At 28.8% G+C, this 13,369-nt stretch overlaps 4 protein-coding genes across 4 annotated transcripts; 2 read left to right on the plus strand and 2 right to left on the minus strand.

The window, feature by feature from the left end:
- Positions 1–674: 674 nt before the first annotated feature.
- On the plus strand, positions 675–2,078 carry PGO_141160 (AP-1 complex subunit mu; the record flags this gene model as incomplete). The annotated part of the gene is made up of 1 exon (XM_028690110.1): positions 675–2,078. The coding sequence occupies one exon, from the start codon at positions 675–677 to the stop codon at positions 2,076–2,078; it is 1,404 nt and encodes a 467-aa protein (XP_028545911.1).
- A 1,179-nt stretch (positions 2,079–3,257) lies between these two features.
- On the minus strand, positions 3,258–4,764 carry PGO_141170 (26S protease regulatory subunit 7; the record flags this gene model as incomplete). The annotated part of the gene is made up of 2 exons (XM_028690111.1): positions 3,258–4,451; positions 4,696–4,764. The coding sequence occupies 2 exons, from the start codon at positions 4,762–4,764 to the stop codon at positions 3,258–3,260; spliced, it is 1,263 nt and encodes a 420-aa protein (XP_028545912.1).
- A 1,921-nt stretch (positions 4,765–6,685) lies between these two features.
- On the plus strand, positions 6,686–8,386 carry PGO_141180 (hypothetical protein, conserved; the record flags this gene model as incomplete). The annotated part of the gene is made up of 1 exon (XM_028690112.1): positions 6,686–8,386. One exon carries the CDS (start codon positions 6,686–6,688, stop codon positions 8,384–8,386), a length of 1,701 nt encoding a protein of 566 aa, XP_028545913.1.
- A 1,140-nt stretch (positions 8,387–9,526) lies between these two features.
- PGO_141190 (cytochrome c) lies at positions 9,527–9,991 on the minus strand (the record flags this gene model as incomplete). Its single annotated transcript, XM_028690113.1, has 1 exon — positions 9,527–9,991. One exon carries the CDS (start codon positions 9,989–9,991, stop codon positions 9,527–9,529), a length of 465 nt encoding a protein of 154 aa, XP_028545914.1.
- Between the last annotated feature and the right edge of the window lie 3,378 nt (positions 9,992–13,369).

Consider the following 13,369-nt stretch of genomic DNA (forward strand, 5'->3'; position numbering starts at 1 on the left):
GAAGGCCATTCCACTTTCTTCTGTTATCGGATCTTCATATATACCATATGGCAAAACTTCTCACGAGAGGTGGTGGTGTGTTAAGAGCAAATGCAGAAGGAAAAAAAAAAGAAGAAAATCTAGGATAAAAATAAAAACAAAGGGGAGAATATTCATGAAAGGTAAATGAAGAATTATAGGTCAAAGCAGAATATATATATATATATATATGCTCAAGTGGACATAGAATAAAAGGAAAAAAAACAAAAGAAGATTTTTCCGTAGCACCCGAATTACATGCTTATGGAAATGTGTTCATGTTAGCATGTTACTAATCCTACACGCGAATACATACGTCGCGATTTATCAAGTGGATGTGATCGATCAAGTTGTCTAGACCATTGCAAACGTTGTCACCAACCCTGAACAAAAATCACATACAGATATTGGCAGCAGTAATTAGAAGCAGTAATTGGCAGAAGTAATTCGAAGCAGTAATTGGCAGAAGTAATTCGAAGCAGTAATTGGCAGAAGTAATTCGAAACAGTAATTGGCAGAAGTAATTCGAAGCAGTAATTGGAAGAAGTAATTAGAAGCAGTAATTGGCAGAAGTAATTCGAAGCAGTAATTGGAAGAAGTAATTAGAAGCAGTAATCGGTAGTAGCCACACCATACAATCACACATCTATCACGAGATGGCATGCATAAGCGCTATTTTCATCATTGACATGAAAGGGAAAGTTATCATCAACAGGAATTATAGAGGTGAAGTGAACATGAACCTGACGGAAGTGTTTTACAATTGTGTAATTGACCAGGAAGATAATTTAATAAAGCCAATATTTCATGTGAACGGATTAACATACTGTTGGATTGCATATAACAATATATACATCCTAGCAGTAACCAGAAAAAATAGCAATGCAACATTGATCATTACATTTTTATACAAATTAATTCAAGTACTGAAAGATTATTTTAAAGTGTTAGAAGAAGAAAGTATAAAAGACAATTTTGTAATAACATACGAATTGTTAGATGAAATGATTGATAATGGATTTCCTCAATTGAGTGAAGTAAAAATATTAAGAGAATATATAAAAAATAAAGCACACCAGTTAACTGTTAATAATATAAAAATACCATCAGCTATTACAAATTCGGTATCTTGGAGAAATGAGGGAATAAAATATAAAAAGAATGAAATTTTTTTAGATGTCATTGAAAGTTTAAATATAATAATTTCATCCAATGGCACAGTTTTGAGAAGTGAAATCCTTGGATGTCTGAAAATGAAATCCTATTTATCAGGCATGCCTGAATTAAAACTTGGGTTAAATGATAAACTTCTCTTCAATAAAAATGTAAATTTTTCAAATAACAGTAGTACTGGAGGAGGAGGTGGTGGATCTGCTGCTACAAATTCGCACAATACTTTAAATACAGCTAATGGCACGAACACTTCTAATATAACCAATGTAAGTACTACGACAAACAGAACCAAACTTGTTGAATTAGAAGATATGAAATTTCATCAATGTGTTCGCTTATCTAAATTTGAAAATGATAGAACGATTTCTTTTATCCCACCAGATGGTATATTCAATCTTATGACGTATCGTTTAAGCACACATGTGAAACCTCTGTTCTGGCTAGATATTAATATATCGAAAAAATCTCTAACAAAAATTGAATATGTGGTAAAGGCCAAATCTCAGTTTAAAAATAAAAGCATTGCAAATAACGTAGAATTTCATTTACCTGTCCCTGCAGATGTAGATTCACCACACTTTCAAACATACATAGGAACTGTAAAATATTATCCTGACAAAGACATGCTAATATGGAAAATAAAACAATTTCAAGGGCAAAAAGAATACATTATGAATGCACAATTTGGATTGCCATCCATTGTTTCTAATGAAAATAAGGACTTATATTACAAAAGACCTGTAAATGTCAAGTTTGAAATTCCTTATTTTACTGTTTCTGGGATTACTGTGAGATACCTCAAAATTATTGAGAAAAGTGGTTATCAAGCTTTGCCTTGGGTAAGATACATTACACAAAATGGAGACTACCAAGTTAGAATTTCATAAAATCTTTGATTGATTGATCAAGGGAATACATACAACAAAATTCTAAATATCTTCGCAAATGTTTTTACCAGACCCTGTAGGGATGTGGGGAGACTTTGTCAACCGTTTTTTTTTTTTTTTTTTCTTTTTTCACGCATATGTTGTATATACCTATAATTTTTTACGCTTTACACAGAATTAAATTTATCAAAAAAATAAAACTAGCACATTGTTTTGTTTATTGTAGCACATTCGAACTCGTTTTCGGTGCCCATATGTTTTCCCCTAGTTATGGTATACACATATGGTGACAACACCTAGAAACTCTTCTACTCTCTCTTTCTTTTGCTCTCCCTTTTTTTTTTTATTTCCTTCACACGGTTAAGACGACCTCATTCGTAAAGACAAAACGTATTGTGTATTTATGATAAAAGGGGATTTTTTCTATTTTATTAGTATTATTTCATTATTTTATTTTTCATTTTTGACGGGAGTATTTTACATATAACCCTTGGATTCTTCCTTTTGAGGAATTCCACCAAAGAATAAACACTAGGAAGATTACAAAAGATATCTTCACTACATTTTACGCTTAGAATATATCATTTTGTAAAAATCCCCTTACCTCCTATTTCCTGTGTCCATCAGCTAATGTGCTAGCTGGCGTTCTTAACTTTAAGGACTATTTGTTACACTGTACTCCTTCCAAAAATTAGCAGAAGGCACGTACATATATACACACCTCCATACAACACAAAAATGGTTAAAAATGTGTTAAGCACTATAAAAAATCAAGGTTTTTAAAATATTCAAGTTTCATGAAATATGTACAAGTAAAAATGAGTCCGGAAGAAAAAATAAAATAAAAAAAAAAAAAAAAAAAAACACATTAATGTATATTCCATCTCCCTCAGTTGGGGAATTATTCCTAATATAGTAGGCCCGCTGTATTAGTGTCAAGTAATTTGTCAGCTTACTTGCTTCGGCTTACATATCCCAATTTTTACTTCATATTTCTTACTTCATATTTCTTACTTCCTATTTCTTACTTCATATTTCTTACTTCCTATTTCTTACTTCATATTTCCTACTTCCTATTTCGTACATCACTTGTACATCTACATGGTAATATGATCACGCAGCGGATGTAACAAAATTTCTACAAATGCCAAATTCTGAGCATCGTACTACTATGGGGGTCTAGTTATACACCATATATTTTCCCGTAGCTGAAAATTGTTTGCATCCATGTATGACTTTATTTATAGCAAGCAAAAGATCTTTTTCAGTTATAGTTTTTCTTCTTGCTCTTATGGCAAACATTCCTGCCTCTGTGCAAACACTTCTAATGTCAGACCCAGTGCTATTTGGACATAGTCTAGCCAAAAGTTCGAATCTAACATCTCTACTCATATTCATTGTATTTGCGTGAATCTTAAAAATATGGGTTCTACCTTCAAGATCTGGCAAACTGAACTCAATTTTTCTATCGATTCTTCCAGGTCTAACTAATGCACTATCTAACGTATCAGGTCTATTTGTAGCCATTAGTACTTTTATATTACCTCTGTTATCAAATCCATCTAACTGATTAACAATTTCTAACATGGTTCTTTGTACTTCATGATCACCATGTGCACTTTCATCTCCTCTAGAACCTCCTATTGCATCCACTTCATCAATAAATAAAATACATGCTTTTTTGGATTTAGCCATTTGAAATAATTCTCTTACCATCCTAGCACCTTCTCCTACATATTTCTGAACAAGTTCTGAACCAATAACACAGATGAAACAAGCATCTGTTCTATTCGCAATAGCTCTTGCTGTTAAGGTTTTACCTGTTCCTGGAGGGCCATAAAGTAGGACCCCTTTAGGTGGATCTATTCCTAATGTTACAAATCTTTCTGGTTGTAATAATGGCATTTCTACAACTTCTCTTAGCTTTTCTAATTGTTCTTTACATCCACCAATATCGTTATATGTAATATCTGGTTTTTCTTCAACAGTCATCATAGTAACTGAGGGATCTATTTTTGGAGGTAAAAGAATCTGTATTTTGTATTTTGTTCTATCTACTCCAACTCTCATTCCTTCTTCTATATCACTTGGTGCAACTTTATCCCCTAAACCTACAACAAATTTTGCTATCTGCTTAACGTTAATAATATATTTTGTTTGATCTGTGTCTCCATTGATAATTTTTGTACATCTTGCTACCTGTAATGGTTGTTCTTCATTTAGCATCTGTTTATCTAATTGTAGATCCCACTGATTTGGTAGACACAACCCTGTGTCACTTTCTCTCACTCCACAAAGTTTGTTAATACTAGTTACTAACCCAGTAATATCGGATTCAACTTTCTTGATGCTCCTTGAGTATGGTCCTGACCCCTGCAATGGATTTTATGCACAAAGAAGTTTACGTGGTACCTTCATGAATGGTATGAACTAGTTTATAGTTGAACGTGAAACATGAACCCATAACGTACTTGAAGCGGGTATGGCCAAATGGCATACACATATATATATATATATATTAATATGTACATAATCCATATATGCATTGGGAGATGTACAACGAAATTAACTGGGAAAAATACTTTTTTTTTTTTTTTTTTTTTTTTTGTTTCCTTACATATGATTTCAAGATGTTTATATCTTCATCATCTAGAGGCTTAGACTGAGTGTTTACTTCTTCCTCCATTCTCGATTCAATGAGGACATATGAAAAAGTAACAAAATTATGAAAACTAGCACTTACAAAAAAATGTATCAGTTGCCTGAAAATGTTTTGAATATTTTATTTTTTAATATTCTATGTAAAGTGTGCGTAAATTTCTTATTTTTATAATATTTGTATCAGTTGGGCAGAAATATATGAGATGTGGTATGCTACAGAAGTCGGCAGGGGTGAGATAGCTCGAATGTATTTTTTTATTTCTTTTTTTTTATTTCTTTTTTTTTATTTCTTTTTTTTTATTTTTTTTCTATTTTAGGAACTAGCGGGAATATTGTAAATACACGTTACAAGCGAATTATGTTCAAAATGGTATGATAGTTCATAAATTCGCTGTTCTGTTGATTTTGTATTCAATGTGACACATATTCCTCCTACGTATGACTCGCTAGTAATTAATCAATAATATCTTGGGGAATAAAAGTTGCATCATTTTCATCTCCTGAATGTATTATGGTAAATTAATTCAGTAGGGACATACATAAACTCAAAAAAAATGAATTTATTTTTTGTACACGAGAAAAACCTCTTTAATATGTGTAAACTTGTATAAATTTTTAAGTGGGGGTGGGGGACAAGAAAAACTGTAAAAATTTGGTGAACATTTTATTTATCGTTATCGTAGTGTTTTTACTTTTTTCCCCAATTTTCTTTTATGACCTCTTGAAAGTTTTTAATAGTAGGGAGATAAGGAAAAAATAAAAAAATTGAAAACTCCCAGTGTTTAATAAAAACAAAATGGGTTGTGTATTGAAAATATTGATGTGTATACTGCTGAATTGATTCATTTTTAACTTTTTTTTTTTTTTTTTTTCCCCCAATACTTTGATTATAATATGATAGTAAAGATTTATTTGCAACTACAGGAAGGTTTATGTTATGTTGATGTCCTATGCTGATGAAATATTTTACCTTTTATGTTCTTTGCAAAATTTGTCATTTTTATTTTCCCTTTCTGTTTTTGCCTCCCTTGTGTAAAATGTGATGAGATTATACATTATAACTGCGGTTAATTTTTGTTACCCCACTTTGTGTTTTTAGCGAATTGTTGGGTGTATAGCACCTTACTTTTTTGTTCCTTTGTTCATTTATTTATTTATTTATTTATTTATTTATTTTTATTAATTTTTTTTTTTTTTTTTTTTTTTTTTTTTTTTTTTTTTTTTTTTTTTTTTTTTTTTTTTGCCTTTTTTCCTATTTATTTATATGTTTGTTTTATTTTATCTCTTTATCTCTTTTTTTTCTACACATATTTCCTTCTTACCTGAGTAGATAATTTTCTGGCATATATGTATATCCCGCATGTTTTACATACATATATATAGTATATTCAATTGTATATAAAAAATAGATAATACATGAGCGTACTTGTGGAAATGCATAAAACAGCTTTATATTTGTCAATATTGGCACTTATTTAGACGAATAAATAACTATCTTTTGTTGCGCTTGTTTTATATATTGACCACTGAATCACTATACAAATTCGCCCATATGCTGCATATATATATTATTCCATATATATACATATATATATGGAATAATATTTACATGTATTTTAAATATTTTTTTTGTAAAATCGACTGCGAGTTTTTTTACTTTTTTTTTTTTTTTTTTATCATAATTTGGCAATTAAAAAAATTAATTTACAAAATGAAACAATTGTTATTATGAGAATATCATATATAAGAACAAATTATATATAAATATATACATATCCCATGAAAAAAAAATATTTTTTACGCTAAATATGCAAACATTTTTATTTTGAAGAATTCATAAACATTAGCTTTTTATGAAACTGAGCAACGTAACCTACAGTTAAACAGTTATCATTTTTAAATATAACAAAAAGAAAAGTGGTAAAAGAAGAAAAATATAAATTAAGATGATAGATAATCATCATAACCATGATGAAAAATGTAGTCTAGAAAATTCAGAAGAAAATAAAAAAAAGTTAACCATTCCAAAAAAAAAGGAATCAATTTTATGTCTGCCGAAGAGTGATAAAAGAACATTTGATTTTTCCAGAATTATCAACGATGATAATAATTGTGAACATTTGCAGGAGCGAAGGGAAGATTTTTTAGAGGAGGAGCATAGTCTCTTTGGGAATCCCTCCAACATGCATTATAAGGAAGTCCATAGTAACTGTTCGAAGCAAAAATTGGAAAAAAGAAAAACTGATGTTGTGAAAAAATACCTCCAAAATGATGATAAGAAAAAGGTATATGACGAAAATGGATCTCAAAAAAACAATCAAAAAGAGGATAAAAATAATGAATATAATGAACATACCATTTTCCAAGAGACGATTGGAAGCCCAAGGGTACGAGAAATCGTTCACATTGAAAAATGTATAAGTAGTATCGAACAAAGAAAAAAAAAGGATGCTACCGAAGGAGTAGAAATGGGAAAAGAAGTAAAAGAGGAAGTATTATGTGAAAAACAGAATGAAAAAAGAATAGGAACAAACTGTGAAAAAAATCCTGGAGGTGATGTAGTATGTGAAGTTCAAATCGAAGCGGAGGATGTAATGCTTATGGAAGAGGAGGAGGATTATCTGCAAGTTGAAACAGAAGATGGGTCCCTAAGTGGGACTCTGTATGGATCGATAAATGGGTCTCAAAATGGAGTTCAAAATGAATGTACAGATGAAAAGAAAAACGAAAAATTTGAAACTGTGGTTCCAAACGAAGAATTAATTAATATAACCAGACTTTACCACACAGGAATAAACAAAATAGAAACAATAATAGCTTTGTATCGGTACTATAAAAACAACTTTAATCAAAGGTTTAGGGAACAAATGAACAAATACAATCCACTTATCTACTTATACAGTAACAACGACTTTGAAAATCATATTAGTGTCGATTGCATCAGTTATAATGATAAAATAAATGCAATAAAAAAAGAAAGGTTATCAAGATTGGTTCTGTACATAGAAGATATAAATAAAATCAAACAAGCCTTAAAAGTTAAACAACTTAAAGAATTAGAATTAGAGCATGATGAAAAGAAAGAACGTTTTTATGATGCCAATGAGGATATAGAAGACTTTTTTATTTTTGATAATGCTATTTCGTTCATAAATAATGATGGGGAAACAACATTTTCTGAATGTGAAAATTCTTCATTTTTCAAGGATGATGCAAGTATAGATAATTTCTTAGATGAAAATAAAAATAAATCAAATGACGAATTTAATATGTTAAATTTATTTAATCGTTTTTCTTTAAAAAATTGTTATATGTTTAATATTAATAAAAACCTGTGTGCAATTTATGCTCGCACACCTATGATAATTAAAAAATTTGCTGAGAAAATAAATTCCTACAGCAATAACACGGAAAAAAATGACACAGAATTAAATGGCACTAAACAAGATGACTTAAATTTTCCGCTCGAACATAAAAATAAGGAAAATTATAAGTATTATTCAGCTGCCACTGCTCGTGAACATAACCAAAATCTGGATGCATATATTCAATTTCACTGTGAAAAATGGCAAGAAAATATGTATGATATAGTTGAAGTAAATAGTCTTGAATTTGATTTTAATCGTTTACGATGTAACATAATGTAAATCTTTTTTTTTTTTTTTTTTTTTATTATAATACAAAATGGCTCTTTAAAAAAAATATGCTAATGCGTATTTCTTCTTTTTTTGCGCCACGAGTTATTATACAAAAATGTTGATAATAAAAAGAAGCCGAAGTGAAAATCTATACAGTCAAATACTAGTGAACCAAGTTTACAGTAACCATCTGGTTGCTTGTAATTAAAAGAAAAAAAAAAAAAAAAAAAAAAAAAAGGAGCTATTATATTGTCTTTGTTATTATGTGAAGAAAATTTATGATCCATATAAATATTTAGAATTCCCAGTTTTAAATTTCCTCCATATATATTTTTTTTTTTTTTTTGTTCTTTGTTATTGATTTGTCTTAAAAAGGAAATATATAGCAATAAATTTTTTTTTTTTTTTTTTTTTTTTTTTTATCTGTTAGATATGTCCGTTTTGGACACTTTGTCCTATTTATTTTTTTTCTGTTTATCCCTCACCAGAACTTTATAAATTTCAAGCCCATTCATATTTATATAAAATGAAAGTGGCTATTCCACATAGTTATTCAAAATATATGAGATATATTTATGGAACAAATTGCTTCCCTTTTATATAGTCCTTTCATAAATACGTACCTTGTATACCTATTATTTTGTATGTGTCAAATTTTTGCGAATAGGGAATTCTTTCGGACAGTGGAAAGTAAAAACTTATTGTGCCCATAGCAACAAAATTGCATCCACAAGCAAAGAAGTGTGTGCTATGCGTACTATTTGTTCCCAATTTTTTTGTTACGAAAAAAAGCGCAGAATTTTTCGAGCAACTTGCTCCGGTCAAAATTTTGACAAAAATAAGTGTTTTCATTTAAAATAAATTTAATAAAAATTGTGGAAGACCTAGCTTCATGCATATATGTCATATATAACAGAAAAAGTATATTTAAAGGTGACGATGTTTCAAATGTGAACACAACGAATGGAAAAAAGTTTGCACACGAAAAAAAAAGGAAAAATTAAATGATGCTGAGATGGCGAAAATGAGAAACGTACAGAGAGGAGAGATATTCGAACAAGTTGACCTATCTGTGTTCATAAAAGCGCAAAAAGCAGTAGACTTTTTTTTTTTTTTTTTTTTTTTTTTATGAAGACACCGGGTAAGGTATTATTTTTTTTTTCTGGAAAATTTTTCCACAATTTCCCTACCATAGGGATCATCATATGTTAAGGTTTTTAAGTAATGAACAATATCAACCCTATCTTGAAAATTGGAAATTCCTTTAAAGTTCATACCAATATTTGCTTCTACAAAGTCTTTGGGATTTTTCATATATTTCATCAAATTTAAATCATTCCATATAATTCCTGAGCTGTGCATGTCTGGTGAAACTTGAAATGGTGAATTTCCCTTGCTCATGCCAGCTGTTCTGTTATATACATTAAATAATGACGGGCCCCAGCTCGTGAATCCTGAATTGGATTGAGTATTATCTGGGGCTATGGAATGACATTGCTTACAATGTTTCTTGAACAACTTTTCCCCCTTTACTTTGTCTCCCTGCGGTAGCACAAAATCGTTTGGCAGTTCGTCATCTATCAGGTCATCCCTTTTGTTCTTGCTTAAATACATCTTTCGGATTATGCGAGGTGCTCCTTATTCCTTTTTGTTCGTTTGTTAGTCAGGTCATTCGTCAGGTGGTTCATCAGGTGGCTCGTCAGGTGGTTCGCCAGATGGTTCAAGCGTTCCTTTTTTTATTTCTGTGATAGCTTTTATTTATGAAGTGGGCCTTAAAATTATTCTAACGACATAAGTTTTAGGTCAGTATTTCTTTCTCTTCTTCTTTTTTTTTTTTTTTTTTCTCAATTTTTTTTTCACCTAGCATGCCCTTCTCTTCACCCTGTTATTGTGTCAAAATACATGAATAAAAAGTAAAAAAAAAAAAAAAAATAAAACCTAAGTTAAATTATTCATTTCTATTTTGAATGTAAAAATAAAAAAAGATAAAGGAAAAAAAAAGAAAATTGTTACATTTCCTCTATGTCACACTCAGATTTAAATAAAAAAATGGTATTCAGAGGTAAGCACATGAAAAAATATAAAAGGAGGAAACTACATGCTTCTTTCTATATTTCTTGCAAATGGTAACCATTCATACAGATTAGTCTGCTATTTATATATATATTTATCTTCTTCTCATTTCTATGTAAACAATTACAAATTTACAAAATTTGCTACGTTCGTTAAGTCTGATATAACAGAACAAGAAATTTAAAATTGAAAGTTTTATCATTCCTGATCCATCGACTAATTTAGTACATAATATACCACTAATACATATGTCGTAAAATTAAAGTGCTCATTGTGGGTAGGCAGTAAATTTGTTACTTAATACCTAACATCACGAATTTCACCATTGATGGCTATGCGGTAAAAAGTGGATGACTAGCAGATACAGCTACGGTGGTAAATATAATATAACCGATGTTATGCTTCTTTAAAATAATATCACAATAACCTTTTAATGAAAGGGAAATAAATAATCCTATTTATTTTCCATTTATAGAAAAACGAACTACCTAATAAATGAAGCAAAAGTGGTATTTGTAGATTCTTTTCAAATATTCCTTATGTTATGCAATAGGGGGTAGATAAATATTCAATTGTATACACCATAATTCATTCTATGTGTTTTTTTTAAAAATTCAATAATTTGTGCACAGTTCGTTGTAACAAGGTACCACACACACACACACACATTAAGTCATTCCCCCCTCAGCACTTCTTTTTACACACCCAAAATACCGAAAAAATTTCCTATGCATAAAATGAACTTGTTATTTATATTGTATACATAATATAGCGTTCTCTAAATGTTGCCAATAAATTGCATTTTATAATAATTATATTACCCCCTGATATTTCCCAATAAGCAGAAAAAGTGAAAAAAAAAAAAAAAAAAAAAAACTCATATTTTTTCCCTTTTTTTCCTTTTTTTTTTTTTTTTTTTTTTTTAAGGGTTTTTTTTTTTTTTTATTGATTTTAATAAAAAAATTTTGAAAATTTTAAAAAACTTTTTTTTCACAATAAAAACATAATTTAAAAAAAAAAATATTTTTTTTTTTTTATTTTTTTTTTTTTTTTATTATAAAAAAATAAATTAATTTTTTTTATTTTTTTTTTTTTTTTTTTTTTTTTTAATTATTTACCCCCCCTTATTTTCCAAAAAAAAAAAAAAAAAAAAAAAAAAAAAAAAAAAAAAACTCATATTTTTTCCCTTTTTTTCCTTTTTTTTTTTTTTTTTTTTTTTAAGGGCTTTTCTTTTCATTACTGCATTGTAATAAATACATTGTGAACATGATAAAACACTTGTTATGCACAATGAATACATAATTAAGAACACATAATGTATCTTTTATTATATTTTTTTCTTTTCTGCAGATATCAAAAGAATTAATGCAATTGTTTTTTTTTTTTTTTTTTTTTTCAAATAACAATGAATAAGTAAAAAATAATACCTAAAAATATGGTAAACGAGTAATGTATGTACCAATTTATTTTATTTTCCTATAAAGCTAAGAATTAGCAAAATTATTAAACTTAAAAAAATGGTGAAAAGACATGAATGGGGAAAACAACAAAAAAAAATCGAACACATCTTTTTAAGCAGCATGTTTAAAATGGGTATATATATTCTATATGAGAAGTGAACTATTTTTCAGGAAGGACTCAGGTTAATGAATAAAGTTAAATAAAAAAAAGGTATCAAAAAATAAAAAAATAAGACAAAATAACATAACAATGAGCCCACCCCATTCTTACGTTAATGATAAAAACCTGTGATTAACTGAATTGAATATGTAACAAACTATGACACTACTTAATGTGCATCGATATCACAAGTTCCCATTGTGCAGAAGATTATAAAACACGTACAAAGGGGTGTAAATATATAATTCCCTACATTCCCTCCCTTTAAAAAAAAAAGTGGGAAATGGAAGGAGATTTACTATAAAGATTTTATCTTTTCTATTTTAAAAGGGAACGCATTTTTATTATTAAATATATATTTTTTTTTTCATTTATATATACCTGACACCTAGGTATAACACGTCATATCTTTTCCTTACACATTATAGGGGTGTGTAACTTTCTGTGCAATTGGTAAAAATGTAGATAAAAGAAAAGGATCCACTGCATTTGTTATTGTTTCATTTAGCAGCAACTTTTCTACAAATTCGTTAAATGGTAAAACAAGAAAATAATAAAAATGTAATAATCAGAAAAATAATTAAATGGAAATCAGAACTCTTTTGGAGCAGGAGCAAAAAGGATACAAAAACCAAGGAATGCATGCATCATATATGTAAAATGAGAAAGAAAATCCTACAAGAAGCATGCAAATAGCATGTAAAAATAAACGAAAACAAACAAAAAGCATGCAGCTTTATATTATTTTATTTCTAAATTCGTAAATCTATAAATGCGTATAATATCAGATCTCACACATGTATACACTGAATTAAAAAAAAAAAACTTTCTATCATATTCACTGCCATTTCTTTTCCTTTTCTATTTTTCTAAACAACGAACGTTTGTTAATTTGCAAACACCATTCTATGTGGTTCCATAAATGGAATTTTTCAATGGTACCACGTCATTACACCAATGATCCATGTAAAATGCCAGATTTTCTGTGCTCCCGTGGTCAATAAATTGGTACGTAATTTAATTTAAATTGATCAGACTGATTTAACACCATCGAATTTGATTCATTTTAATTTAACATAATCGAGTTTGATTCAATTCAGTTCAATTCGATTCAATTCGATTCAATTTGATTCAATTCGATTCAATTTGATTCAATTCGATTCAATTCGATTAAATTCGATTAAATTTGATTAAATTTGATTAAATTTGATTAAATTTGATTAAATATGATCCAATTCAAATTATATTTTAAAAAAAAAACTCCCTTTTAATTTTTTTTTTTTTTATTTAACATATGAT

The sequence above is a fragment of the Plasmodium gonderi genome (assembly GCF_002157705.1).
Source record: "Plasmodium gonderi DNA, contig: Chr14, whole genome shotgun sequence".
NCBI lineage: Eukaryota > Apicomplexa > Aconoidasida > Haemosporida > Plasmodiidae > Plasmodium > Plasmodium gonderi.